At 40.8% G+C, this 13,321-nt stretch overlaps 1 protein-coding gene across 3 annotated transcripts in view; it reads right to left on the bottom strand.

Moving 5' to 3' along the window:
• The window catches only part of AMBRA1 (autophagy and beclin 1 regulator 1), a 128,978-nt gene that overhangs the window by 69,432 nt on the left and 46,225 nt on the right, over nucleotides 1-13,321 (bottom strand). For all 3 annotated transcript variants that reach the window (XM_086893565.1, XM_086893566.1, XM_086893567.1), the window contains 2 exons: nucleotides 9,655-9,735; nucleotides 9,000-9,100 (listed from right to left, as the gene is read on the bottom strand). In XM_086893565.1, coding sequence (XP_086749691.1) covers nucleotides 9,000-9,100; nucleotides 9,655-9,735 — 182 coding nt within the window. The remainder of the gene's footprint in view (nucleotides 1-8,999; nucleotides 9,101-9,654; nucleotides 9,736-13,321) is intronic.

Raw genomic sequence — 13,321 nt, 5'->3', positions numbered from 1 at the left:
AGAGACCCCATAATCTCCACAGGCAAACTGGTCCAGAATTTTTTTGTGACCACTCTCACCAAAAAAGTTTTCTTGAGTTTAAATGGAATTTCAATTCATGTCCATAGCCTTTTGTCCTTTCACTGGGCATCCCTGAAAAGAGTCTGGTTCTCTTGATTTCCTCAAGTTATTTATACATATTGACAAGATACAGTCCAAGCCGTCTCTCCTCCAGGCTGAAGAGTTCCAGGCTGAGTATTTCTCAACCTATTCTCTTAAGTCAGTCTGCAAACCTTTACTCATCTTTGTGGACCTGGACTGCACTTACTCTAGTATGTCCAGACCTTTCTTGCACTGGAGTCCAGAACTAGACAAAGTACTACCAATGTGGCCTTACCAGGCCTGAAGAAAAAGATGACCTCCCTCAATCTGCTTGCAATGCTCTTCCTAATTCAACACAGCACGCTGATGACCTTAATTTCTGAAGGGCACATTTGCTGGCTCATCTTCAACTTGCTGTCCACAGAACCCCCAGGTCATTCATTGCAAAGCTGCTTTCCAGACAGAAAGTCCACAGCCTCTACTGGTGCATGGGGTCATTTTCCCCCAGGTGTAGGACTTGGCATCTCTCTTCACTGAACTTAATGATATTTGCTGGTCCATTTCCCAGTCTATGAAAGTCCCTCTGAACAGCAGTATAACTTTCTGGTTCATCACCTACTCCTCCCAGTTTTGCTGTGGGTGCACTCTGATCCATCATCCAAGTGATGAATCAAGATCTCCTCTCCTAGATAACATACTTTCTGCCATCAGAGCAGGATGCAGACTGCCTAATTTTAGGCATCTAAGTAACCCACAGCAGAAAAGTACTCTTCCAAAACTCCCTATCTAATCACTATTAAATATACTGGCAGCTCCACAGAAGATTCAGAGCACCTCATTTCAGCTTACTTCAGGGGATGAATCCTCAGAGCAGAGGCTTCTTTTTCTCTGCTAACTATACAGGAAGCTTGGCCTCCCAAGTCAGATGACCCCAAACTTACAGTGTAGATACCTCCCATAGTGCACGTAGCTGTGGATTCTTATTTCCAGTTGACTCACAGTCTTCTCAATTAACACATTCCCAGACTTAGCAGATTGTGATAAACTATGGCTTGAGTTATAAAAGCATAAAGGAAAGACAAGAACAAAAAGGACTGAGCAACAGCAGGCTTTAAAGTGCTAATAGCACAATTTTGACTCCTTAGCTCCCCTTTACTGTGCAATATTTAAGAGACTCATGGAAAATCTCCAGGTCTCAGGTGTGAAGGTTCTTTGCATACAAAGACATTAATCCACAAAATTCATTTCAGAAATTAAACTGATTTTGGAATCACTCAAGCCTTCAGAGTACTCCAGTCTCTGGTAGCAAATGGAGGATAGCATCTTATAAGGGCTGTGATGCAAGTTCATTCCATCTGCCCTATAATCTCTAGTGCTTTGCATTCTTAATGTCCCAACCAAAGAATCCAAACTGTAGCTGTTCACACATGTAAACAGAGAAGTCTTTGTGACCACAGAGCATGTCTGTTGCTAAGTGGAAGATGCAAGTCAACAGAGACAAAGAGCAAGCAGGGCATAATAAGCAGAGAGCCAGATTAAAGTTATTCCATACAGAAAGTACCCTGACACTTTCTGGCTGTTTAGGCTTTTTGTGTATGACAGTGTACAGCAGGCGCGGACATCAAAATAAGGATGAGTAACTGCTCAGACTCCCAATGCAGAATTTGATTTTTTGAATGTTAGGGAAAGGGTAACGGGGAAACAACACACACAACCTCTTCCATCACATAAATGCATATGTTAATGGAGAATAATGTTACTCTTAAAACTACCTATCACCCACTTTCAGGAGACATCTAAGCAGACAGAACCAAATCCCATTTAGCTCAGGAGTATTTATCCGCATCAAAACGAATGCCACCAGCTTAGGAACATTTGTGGGGATTTTTGCACGGGACTAGCATTTCAGAAGAGATTGCCTGTAGGTCATTCAAAGGCTAATTGCATCAACTACCTATCAGCCTTCACTGTGCCAAGGTACAACAATACAGGATGACACAGATTACAGCTCCAGAAAAGAGGCAGCTGGACTGCCAATTAAAGCACAGAGCCGGAAAAAACAAACTCACTGGTATCTTGCAATACAGGGGAAAAATTACTAAAGTACTATAAAGATGGACTTGCTGGGAAGGACACAGCATCTGTGGATCAGCTTCTTACCCCAGTGTCACCACAGAGTCATGTATTATGAGTTGTTTTCAAGACTGTTTTTTTAAGCATTAACAAACTGTCTTCTATCTTCTGGGAGAGCGATTTAATTTAAATAATGTGTGCTAAAAAGTTCACCTTCTGATCATAATCATGATGTGGTATAACCCTGCAGCCACAGCTACAGAATCCATGAACTGGAAGTCAAGAAGGGATCTAACACTATGTATGATTTTATTCTGCACATAGGACACTGAACTACCAGGAGATTTTATTTATGAGATACTCTACTGTAATTGAGCAGCAACATTAAAAACTTTGATGGTTGAAGGTTGGTCTAGGGAAACACCAGCTGTTGAGAGACAAAGGCAGATAAGAGCTGAGGTGCAGCAGCTAGCCTTTGTGAAAGCTCAAGGGCTGCAAGTGTGTTTTTAGAATACACAAAATAAATTTAAAAGTGGACACTTAGATAAGAGGATGTCACGCAATTAAAGTCTTCACCACATTTCCAAAATCCTACTGTCTTCAGAAACTTAAGTATCACATTGAAGAAATCAAAACCTCTGAGGATACCTCTCACCAGTCCCATGAAGGGACGCTCTCCTCATTCCCTCCTGTAAGAAGTTCATTTATTTGCAACTCAGCCCTACAGCCTCTTTTTTTCCTTACATTTCTGCACGAAAGGCTGCACTTTCAGAGAAATTGTAAACTGTTCTCAAGTCTGTGATGAAGGTGACAGGTGTCTATAGCTCTCAAGTTGCAGAAGACTCTGAGGCATATTTTAAGCCTCTTATATCACTTAGTGTCCACTGACGTAGATCACAGAAAGACCATGAAAATAAAATTACTCAAAGGTTCACATCTTTCCATATTTAGCGGTATCAAATAGACTTATAACAGAAACACGCAGCACAGAAAGCCACACAGCTATTTTCATTGATTCTATTATTCTACAGAACTGTCTACTGTGAAAAGCAGGATTAGATCAAGACACTAATTCAAATTCACACAGTTGTCTCGGAAGAAAAGGCAGAAGCAAGCCAGTATCAATAAGCCAGTGATGGACATCTAAAGGTACAGATTCAGAATAACACTCAAATCTCAGGGAACTGTACAGAAAATACGTAACTACTAATACTGAGAAAGACATGAGTACATCAGAGACAACTGGCAATGTGTCTTCCCATCAACTTTTGCTGGCCTTCTGGAGCTCTGAAGTTATCTCTGTCTTACCCTGCACAACTGTGCATCACTACAAGCACATTTAAGGGATGGGAGCATCTCAGAACAGAATTAACAGCATTGTGTACATGACAGAACAGGATTAGGTCAAGATTACTTGAGCCACAGGAGGCAATCACACCTGAAATGCTGGAGGAACTGGAGATCTGCCTTCAACATGGTTTTGAAGCCTTTTATCGTGATCACTTCTATTACTAGAGCAGAAGTGAAAGGGCTAACTCTACTTGCAATGGCAATCAATACTCTGTGCAGCTGCATGTACCACAGGCTCTCCTATATCCATTTAGCTGGCTTTAGCTTAGAGCCATTCACTTGTGAACATTAGCCCTAAATACAGCTAGAGTGATTAACAGATTGGGAATGTGCACCAGGAGGCACCTTAACTAGTGCGTGTCACTGATGAGAGGCCACCACCATAATTCTTATTAGGAGAACTATCACATCCTTCCTATTCCAGAAGGTTCACATTTATCCATCTTAACTAATTTTCACCATGATGGAACTTCACACACGCTAACAATCGTGTGTTAGCATTTGCTGACTGATATATAGAAATTCACTAGAAGACACAAGATTTTGAATTCTCCCAGGAAGTAAAGCTTTGAAGAACAGCATAGCTTATGGGATTTTGGGAAAACAACAGCCAAACATCACACTTTCAAGTTCTAGACTCCCATTAAAGGGATCAAATGATTCTTAGCTTCATCAATAGCCTCAGCCCTACCCCAGTGTAAAAAGGCTACACACAGCTTGCTTTAGCAACTCCAGCAGAGATATCCAAAGCTGAACCATCATTCCTCTTGTGGCAGGCTATATGCTGAACAGGTGTGAGATATGAAAAAATCTGTAACCAAGCTCATTGTCTGACTACATGTAAGCATTCAGTCTGAATTTATTACCTTGAGATAGCAACAAAATCACTCAGAAACTGTAAATGTAGAATTTGTATCACTCAACCCTTAAGCCCTGCTGAATCTGGATCTCCCCAGAAGGTGGAAGACTCAGAGCAACTGTGCTGGATTGTGTTTAAACAGATAAAAGTCTGCTGGCAAAACCAGAATAGATAAACATGAGCTATGACCACACAAGGAAAAATATTTTGTTGGTTGAGATACACATAACCGAATAGAAGCCTATTAAAACAAAGAGATGCAAGACAGAAGCATTTCACAAAGCTAGGTAACTCTACCATAAACTTTCATCTGCAGGTCTCTGAATTAGTAACAGAAATGCCAACAAAATGGCATTTGTGTCAATTTTTAAAGCCTCCTGCAAAGTTCCTTGGGAAACACTGATTCTCTTCTTCCCTTAAGCTTCCACTGAACTGAAACTAAAGCCTTCTTTGTTTCACTATACCATTAGCATGTCTCTGTCCATCCCAAAGCAGTCAATTACTATAAAGCCTGAGGCAAAAGTTCATAGAGGGGAATCTGAGGTCACAAGCACTTCAGTGGCAATGATACAAACCTTTTCTTTTAAATGTATCTACTGATTTTAAAAAAAATATATTAAAATGGACATCCTGATCTGTGCTACCAGATGCCAAAAAATATCTATAACTTGGCCATCACAACAGTGTCCTCCTTCACAATGCAACTTAGGACAAAGAGAAATTTATTAAAAAAACAAATAAAAATATCAAACCAAAAACAAGAAATAAATGAACCAAAGAAACAAATAAACAACAAATGCAAACAAAACAGTGGGCAGAAATACTCAGCTTACAGAAACATTTCAAAAAAGCAGTACAAGGTAGTAAACAATGCTGGGCTGTGTGTTCCTTGCGCATATTAATACTGCTGAGCTCTGCAGCAGTACTAACTCCCACTAGAAAGGGTGTAAACTCCTCCCCCAGAACATCTCTTTGGTATCTTATGGGAAGTGTAGAAAGGGAAAAAAAAAATTTAAAAAAATAAGGGAAAAGAAAACCAAACCAAAAATCAAAACCCCACTCTGTTGGCCCAGAAATGGCAGAGAACCCAAAAGACTCTAAGACTGAAATGGCTCCAAGATGCAGTATTACACCTATACTGCCACATGCAATCAATCAGCCATACGAAGTGAGAAACCAAAATATATTTACTGCTTTCATCACCACTTTAGCAAACAACCACTTCAAATGGCTTTCACTGTATGGGTGTTTCCTTGGAGACCACAACTCCATCACTCAGGGCAGTTCACCAAGGAGAGGAGAGTGTAGAGGGTGGATTGCATCCCACACTACCAAGAGCCTTAAAAGAGCTGCCAAATGAACTCTCAGATTTCTTGATGAGTCTTGAAATAAAGGGGAATATGGAAGACTGAAAAATATGCTAGTGTTATACCAGTATTTTAAAAGGTTGAAATAGGATGAGACTGTCAGTCTTGTCAACCTGACATTGATTCCAGACAAAATAATGAAAAAGCTGATATAAGACTCAGTTAATAAAGGATTAAAGGAGGACAGTGTAATTACTGCCAATCAATGTAGACTTTACAGAAAAATATAACTTGTCAAACTACCAACACTTTTTGGTGTGATTACAAGTTTCAATGCTAAAGGTAACAATGTTGATGTAATATATTTTCACATGGTGTTTTACTTGATGCCAGAAAGCACAGTGATGCAGCATTCTGTATCAGCTGAGAGATCTGAACTGCATCAGGAGATAAGGAGGCAGACAGGTGCTACTGGGGGGAGTTGCTGTTCCAGTGCTCCATGCAAATTAGGCTGCTGGCATGGGGATCTCTCTGTCTGTCATGTTGACTGGTATCGCTTCATTCTCCCCCTGGGCTCCCACCTACTCTACCCATCTGTTGCCACCTTCCCCATGCTTTGCCCGCAAGAGCCTCGGCACAGGGATGGCCATCAGTCCCCTGACTAGTACAAAGGGCTCTGATTTGACCTAAGCTCTGCCTGGCATGTTAGTCCCTCTGCCCAACCCACTGTGTTGCTGTGCTAGTCCATCTGCAGAGATAACCTGTAAGTTTTAGGGGTCCATTAAACCTGACTCTAAGGATTTAGTCTCAAGGCAGTCTTCCCTAGTGTGCAGCGACTGGCTGTGTAACACTTGCATGAGAATGACACTTAAACAACAGAAAGCTGTTCACATAAAGCAGAGACCTGAAAGTAAATGGACAGAACCTGACAGCAAGAGCTCTGACATTAAGAAATTTAGTCAGCACACAACAGTAATTCACACACTAAGATCTCCATCTGCTCCTTTGAATTCCTCTCAGCATATAGCAGTAAATGGGGCAGTGGACAGGAGCAGAAGTATAATTGGATGTATTTTCTCAAACAGCAGCTCTCACTCATACTTGATCACAGAAGTCTACTGCCAGTTTTTAGAAAACTGTCAGGTTAGCAATACAGGGTTTTTTGGTATCTCTTCTCAAATGCTGTAGAGGTTACGTAAGAAATACATTTGGCATTTTTGCATTTAAACATAATTCAAAAATGACAGTCTGGATGGTAGAATGAAGCAATTCAAAGCATTCAGGCTTACATTAGCCTGTGTTAATGGGAAAATAAATGACTGATTTTTTCCTCAGCCAAGGCTGTCAACCTCACCCATAACTACCAGGCCAGGGTTAAAGTACTTTTGAGTTTGAATAGGTTTTTCACCATGATACTGAAGAAAAAGCTACCACAAGCCCTGGCACAGGCTAAATATAAAAGAAAGTATACTATCAGCACTGTAACTTTCAATGTCTCTGAAACACAATACCAAAAATGACAATGCTGCTGACCAGCGTAACAAGTATAAGAAATTCTTTGGCTATTCCACAACTGCAACTTCATCTTCTAGTTCGTGCCTGTCATGCCTCCACCTAGTATTTGCAATTTCAACTCTGCTTTTTTTCTGCAACATATGAACAAGTTTTTGAGCATGGACATAAAATAACATTTTGAAATCTGAAAGCATGGGTAAATTAAACCAAATATTAAAACAACATAACATAAGCAGCTACTGCATTGGAAGAATTAATTTTATATTTAAGTCAATAAAAGCATTTACTGCGGAGTCCCAGCCATTCCAGTGTGAGATTCCACAACACTGCCAGAGCCAAGGAACCTTGCTTTACGAAGGCTCAGCACAGCATCACGCAGAAAAGACTGATCTTGTTTTTGAAACTACCGTGATTACAATTTCTGCCTTCCTTTGTTATTCTTGGCATACATGCAAGAAACAGCAAGCTTGTGTGTTTTGGGACTCAAATTCCCCAAAAAGCGTAGATAAAAAAGCCAGCTTATTTCCCAGCCTCAATGGAACAGGCAAAGTGCAAGGAGGCCTGGAGGAGGGATGAAGGCAGGTGTCTCCAGCAAAGCTGGGCGACACAAGAGTTCTGCAGTGTTGCCTGGCAGCAAGTAATTATCTGCCAGTGTGCTGCTTCCACGTGCCAACAGCCAAAGCCCACACAGGCAGCAAGCACAGGGAAGTACATGCGTCAGCTAACGCTACAGGTTAGCTCCACTGTTTCCTACAGGATACAAGCAGAGGTGCTTTGGATGAGAGTTTGGCTGAGTTCCTATGATTATTGCAACAGCACTAGGAACCACTCAACTCAAAATGTCCAGGGAGACAGAAGTCTGGAAGATTATGAAAATCTATTATCAAAGGCAAGATCACTGCCATACTAAACCAGCACTGCAAACCTGGCAATAGTACTACCCCAAAATGATTGGAAAAACTCCAATTGAAACAGGTTAGATAAATCCTGTAAAAAATAAATGGCTTAGGCATTGTTGATTGTGCCTTAGGATAAGGTCAAGGGTTATGCAGCCTCTTGAGAAACCTGTCAGCACTCCTTTCAGTGATGGTCCTGTGATTACCTAAAGGAAGAAGGAAAACCACATCCCAATCTACCTGTCCATACATCATCTTGTTCTTCCCCAAGCTCCAAAATTACTCCCCCGCACCGGGGTTAATTACAGAGCAACTCAGACCCAGCCAAAAAAGACTCACCCTCAAGATATGTGTCATCCATAACCATCTCATTCATGAACTGCCAGACTGCCATACTCCTCCTCCTCTTTCCCCCACCTCCGCTTGCCCTCTAAGGCTCCCAAATGCCTGTGTGCTGTATGTGGTGGCAGCTGAGTTTTTTAATATGCACTTATTAAGATCCTAATTGAATCCCACATTGCCTTGTGTGCGTCTTCCTAGCCGGAACATGAACAAGGCACCCTATAATTCAATTAGAAGGACCAGCAGCAAACTGATCATTAGTCTGTCAGGTTGTTTCAAAAAAGACATCTAGGAATAGGGGAAGAAGTTAAATAGAGAATTGTTAACACCCATCCCCAATTCATGCAGTTACATATACCTGAAGCATGGAATCTGCACTGCTCAAGCACTTGAATGACAGCTTACTATATCAATCCAACAGTCCTTCCTTTTGTTCCAGACAACTCAAATAGAACCTAAACTCAAACAGAACCTCAAAAGTTGGAATTGATTTTGCTCATCAATACTTCTCTGCTCAGATTCATTAGAAAACACCACTAATATAGATGACTACTGCAAACAAGGAAATCTCATTACCTGCCAAGACTCTGTTGACAGAGGAATGAGTGGCTAAGCCAGGCTGTCCCCGTTCATGGAAAATCCCAGCATAAGGCAAGTACTCTGGCAGCAAGAAGCGTCTGCAAAACAAAAAGAGTAAATCATGGAAAAAGCCATCCTGTGTACTACAGCCCTGAAGAGCAACTACAATTACTTTGAGGAAATGTGACCACATTCCAGCAGACTACAGTAGAGAGAAGGCTGGAAGCCTTTGCTTAGCCAACCGCTTCCCTGCTTCAAACAAAAAATAAATTAGAGATTAGATCCTTCTCTGATCGACATGGCTGCAAATATCAACACTAAGCAAATCCTCTATCTCCCACAATAGTTTCCTAATCTCAAACCAGCACACTGTGCTGAGAATATCTGATCAGATTCTTTTCTCCTCCTATTATGTCTTCACACTGTGACCTCAACCTGTAAGTGAAAAGCACTAAGACCATGCTGTCTTTCAGATATCACAGGATAAGCAGCTCATACCAACATGTCATCCCAGGAGTCCTAGAAACTGCAAACTAAGGATAAAGAAGCCCTGTGCAAGAAAAGGAATCCACCTGAAAGCACTGGAGAGCTGTACTGCAACTGGTACCTCCAGGATTCCCACACCTTTTGCTCTTAGGCATAGATGCCTTACCTTGGGACAAAGCGCCCCAGCGATGGTGCAGACATGCGGGCATTCCGGGGAGCTCGGTGCCTGGATCGGTCTCCATTGTCCCTTCAACAAAAGAAAGAAAATCACTGTACATTAAAAATACTTTGTAATAAAGTATTTTCCAAGAAAACAAAACACCGGTGACATCACCTAGTCAACCTGACTATGCTACAGAGATTCAATGGTTCTTATGCTTCCAATATTCTAAATTCATACAAGTAACTGTACCAAACCCTCTTGACAGTTTTATATGAGGGTAACCTTAAAGTCCTCTTTCTTCACTGTTTGACAATGTCTCAAAAGTATCAACAAAACCATAGAGACTCAATGAATCAATGTCAGCACCTGAGCAAATGAAAGAGAAACCTCAGAATTTTGACCAGGAGAGCAAAAGGCAAGCTCACCCAAGTCCTGAGAAGAACCTTCTGTTAGCCAAAGAGATCTGTTAAAGTTCACACCTTTATTCCCAGAAGTGCAAGCAAAAGAGAGTAATCAGCAGACTATTCTTTTGTGTTCCTTCCCTGAAGGTCCAGTTTAAGTGCAATCAGATCTTAAAACTATCTCACTTTTCATAAGTTTTTCCAGTTAAATCAGAAATGCTAAGTTGTATCAGATAAAATTGCACCTCCTTGACAACACTTCATTCTGTTTCACAGTAAATGTCTGGGCCTTGGGGAATGAGGGGGAAGGGTCTAGCATCTATTATCCTACAGCAGACACAGGAAGGCACTTCCCCAGGAGGGCAGTGTAACACTGAACAGGCTACACAGAAAGGCTGCAGACCTGCCACCCCTGTAAATCTCAAGACAGGAGCTAGACATACTCATGGATGGCCCAGTCTGATTTTGGTAATGACAGCTGTACAACAAGCAGGAGGTCAAACTGGAGGACCTTTGGAATCCCCATCACACAAGATTCCTGATACCACATTCCTAAGCCACAAGGGGACCTGTAATTATACAGCACTAAAACTGCAAGGAAAATAATGAGACTCCATTAGTGACTCTCAGGTTCTGAAAGAGACCTTGACAGTGCTTTCTTCTCTGTTCAGAAATTTACTCTCTGTATGACCTTGCACAAGTAACAAGTCTGCTCTCCCTGAATTCCAAATCCCCATCTGTAACTGCAGTGCTGTCTCCTTCCCAAGCAGTTGTGGGGAGAATATTACTTGCAGAGCCTTGAAATCACTAGGAAACTAAATATTCCTTATGCAACGCACTAGCAGCACATTTCTAACCCACTCCAGCAAGCTGTGCATTTTATAATTATTTTTCGTTTTGCTTTTTTAAAGTCAGTGAGCAAGAAACGTGGGCTGAGAAGAAAGTCTATTACGTGGCTGTTTCCCACACACTTGAGGAACCCAGGAACACAAAAGCAGAGGTTCTTCTGCAAAGCTCATTAGCATTTCAAGCTATTTCACCAAAATCAAATCTAAATCCAAGCTCAAAGCTTCCATTTCTCCTCCCACTGTAGATGCAGCATTTGCAGTTCACAGCCAAAGCCACGCCTCACCTTCATGATTTTGTGTAACCAGCAGAGTTACTGAGATCAGAAATGTAAAAGCTACTGCTGTTCTTTTATCACAGGCCTCCAGCCTATTAAAATGCAGATCAATAACAGAAGGAATCCTGCAAACTTGAGTGCTGACATATCAACTTTTGTTGCTAAAGAGAAAAGGCCAAAGGAAAAAGAAGTGTCATGTTCCAGATCTTGCCACAGACAGTAAGAACCAGCAGAAAACAAGAATTACTTTTTAAAAACCTCCATGTGGCAGCTTTTGAAACAATACTGATATGCAACCCTGGGAGAACAGCAACAAAACTGTTTTCAGGGTTTGCATCTGCTTTGGACATTTACTAGAATTGAAAGATATTTTTGAAATGGACAAATACCAGGAAGAGGAACAACAGCAGGACTACACTCTACAGAACTCTCCAGCTGAAGAGAATCTCTGCAGCAGGTTTCAAAAGGAATGAAGAATTAGCTCCAGCAAACAAAAGCAGATAAAAGGGCAAAGCCTACAGACTGAATCAAGACACCAAAAGGAACTAATTAAAGTTTTTCTAATTGCCACTACCCACAGGTCTTAGCCTCCACAAAAACATTTTCAGACACATTTTTCAACCAAGGCAACTTTCTGATGTGAGAAGTCCATCCTGTACTTCCCTATTGATTTACTGTGCACACAATCTCCCGACAATATGGACAAATACCTGAAAGAGAAAAGTATAGACAAGGCTTTTTTCTTTTTTTTTTTTTTTTTTTCAGTTTTCACCGTGACAGAGACAGCCTCTACCAATTCAAAAGACAGACATGTATTTTTAACATCCCCTTAAAAAAAAATTAAAACCCACATCCCAATGGCCACCTGCCCTATAACTCAGACTTCAGGGAGTAAGAAACAGTAGCTATCTTTCAAGAATGCTAGAACTCCTATTTACTCTAAGTAGAAGTGTAAGATACACTCCCCTGGGAATGAAGAAGAATATTACTAAACATTGCTTTGAATTACTAATTTATAGAGTCATTTATAGCTAAACTCCCATGCTCAATAACTACATGCAAGAGCGTCTAGTCTAGCGTTGCAAAGCTAGACAGCTGATATTACCCTGGTACTGGCTAAAGATTATTTCTGCACCCTCTAGAAAGGAAAATAAAAAACACCCTACAGATCAGTGAAAATGGGTGGCACTTTGTGTTATTTCTGTACCACATACAGCCTGCTGACAGAGGGAGGAGAGCAGATGTTAGCACACCACAGTGCCAGCATGAAGCACTCCAGCAAGAAATGAGAAGTTTCCAAGGCTCCCTAAAGCACTGATGAAGATCTAATGTTCTGCTTTCTATTTAGTGTCAACTACCTACAGATTCATTAGCTAATGATTCACAGTGGATAGTTTAATTAACACTACCTGCAGAAGTGGAAAGCAAATCCCTCAGTGTGTGTGTGTCTCTGTCTACATAAAAAAAAGCCTCTTCTATAAAGCAAGTCAATAACCTTGCTAAAGTAAATGAAATAAACCACAGCAAGGTGACATGGGAAACATAATACTCTAATTATTAACAGACTAATTTGTCTCAGCAGGAAAACGGCAAGAACCAAAAAATGGTCAAAATAACTTGTAATGTCTGGCTCAAAATTCAGGTTATTCATCATTTGTTCAGATACCACAGTGGGACAAATCAAAACAGTGATGTGGAGATTAAGAGTTGGTAGGGGAGAAACAGTATTAACACTAACCTACAATGGAGCATGAAAAGAAAGCAATTCCGAAACATTCAATAGAATTATAGACATTTAATAGGGCATAAGAAGGATGCAAGTTTATCCTAAACTGGGTAAGACAGTGAAATCCCCTTGGTTTTTTCTTCTATTGCCTTGCTCGATTGTTGAGAGAAAAATTGACTAGTGCAAATTTAATGGGCCAGAAATGCCAGCTCTGAAAACAGAAAGAGATACAAAATTTTGCATCCTAAAGTTTGGAGAAGAAGGCATTTGTTTTCATCTGGTAACTTGGCTACTGCATTAATAACAGTGGATACAGAAGACAGTAAGGACAAAAAAATGCCATGTTCTGCTTTTCTGTCTTGGCAAGAACTCACTTTAATATTTAGAGATTGTTGTATCAGGAAGTGAAATTAAACACAC

The sequence above is a fragment of the Cyanistes caeruleus genome, chromosome 6, assembly GCF_971803275.1.
Source record: "Cyanistes caeruleus chromosome 6, bCyaCae1.hap1.1, whole genome shotgun sequence".
NCBI lineage: Eukaryota > Metazoa > Chordata > Aves > Passeriformes > Paridae > Cyanistes > Cyanistes caeruleus.
The sequence above is the reverse complement of the archived record's forward strand: the minus strand, read 5'-3'. Positions and strand labels throughout refer to the sequence as shown.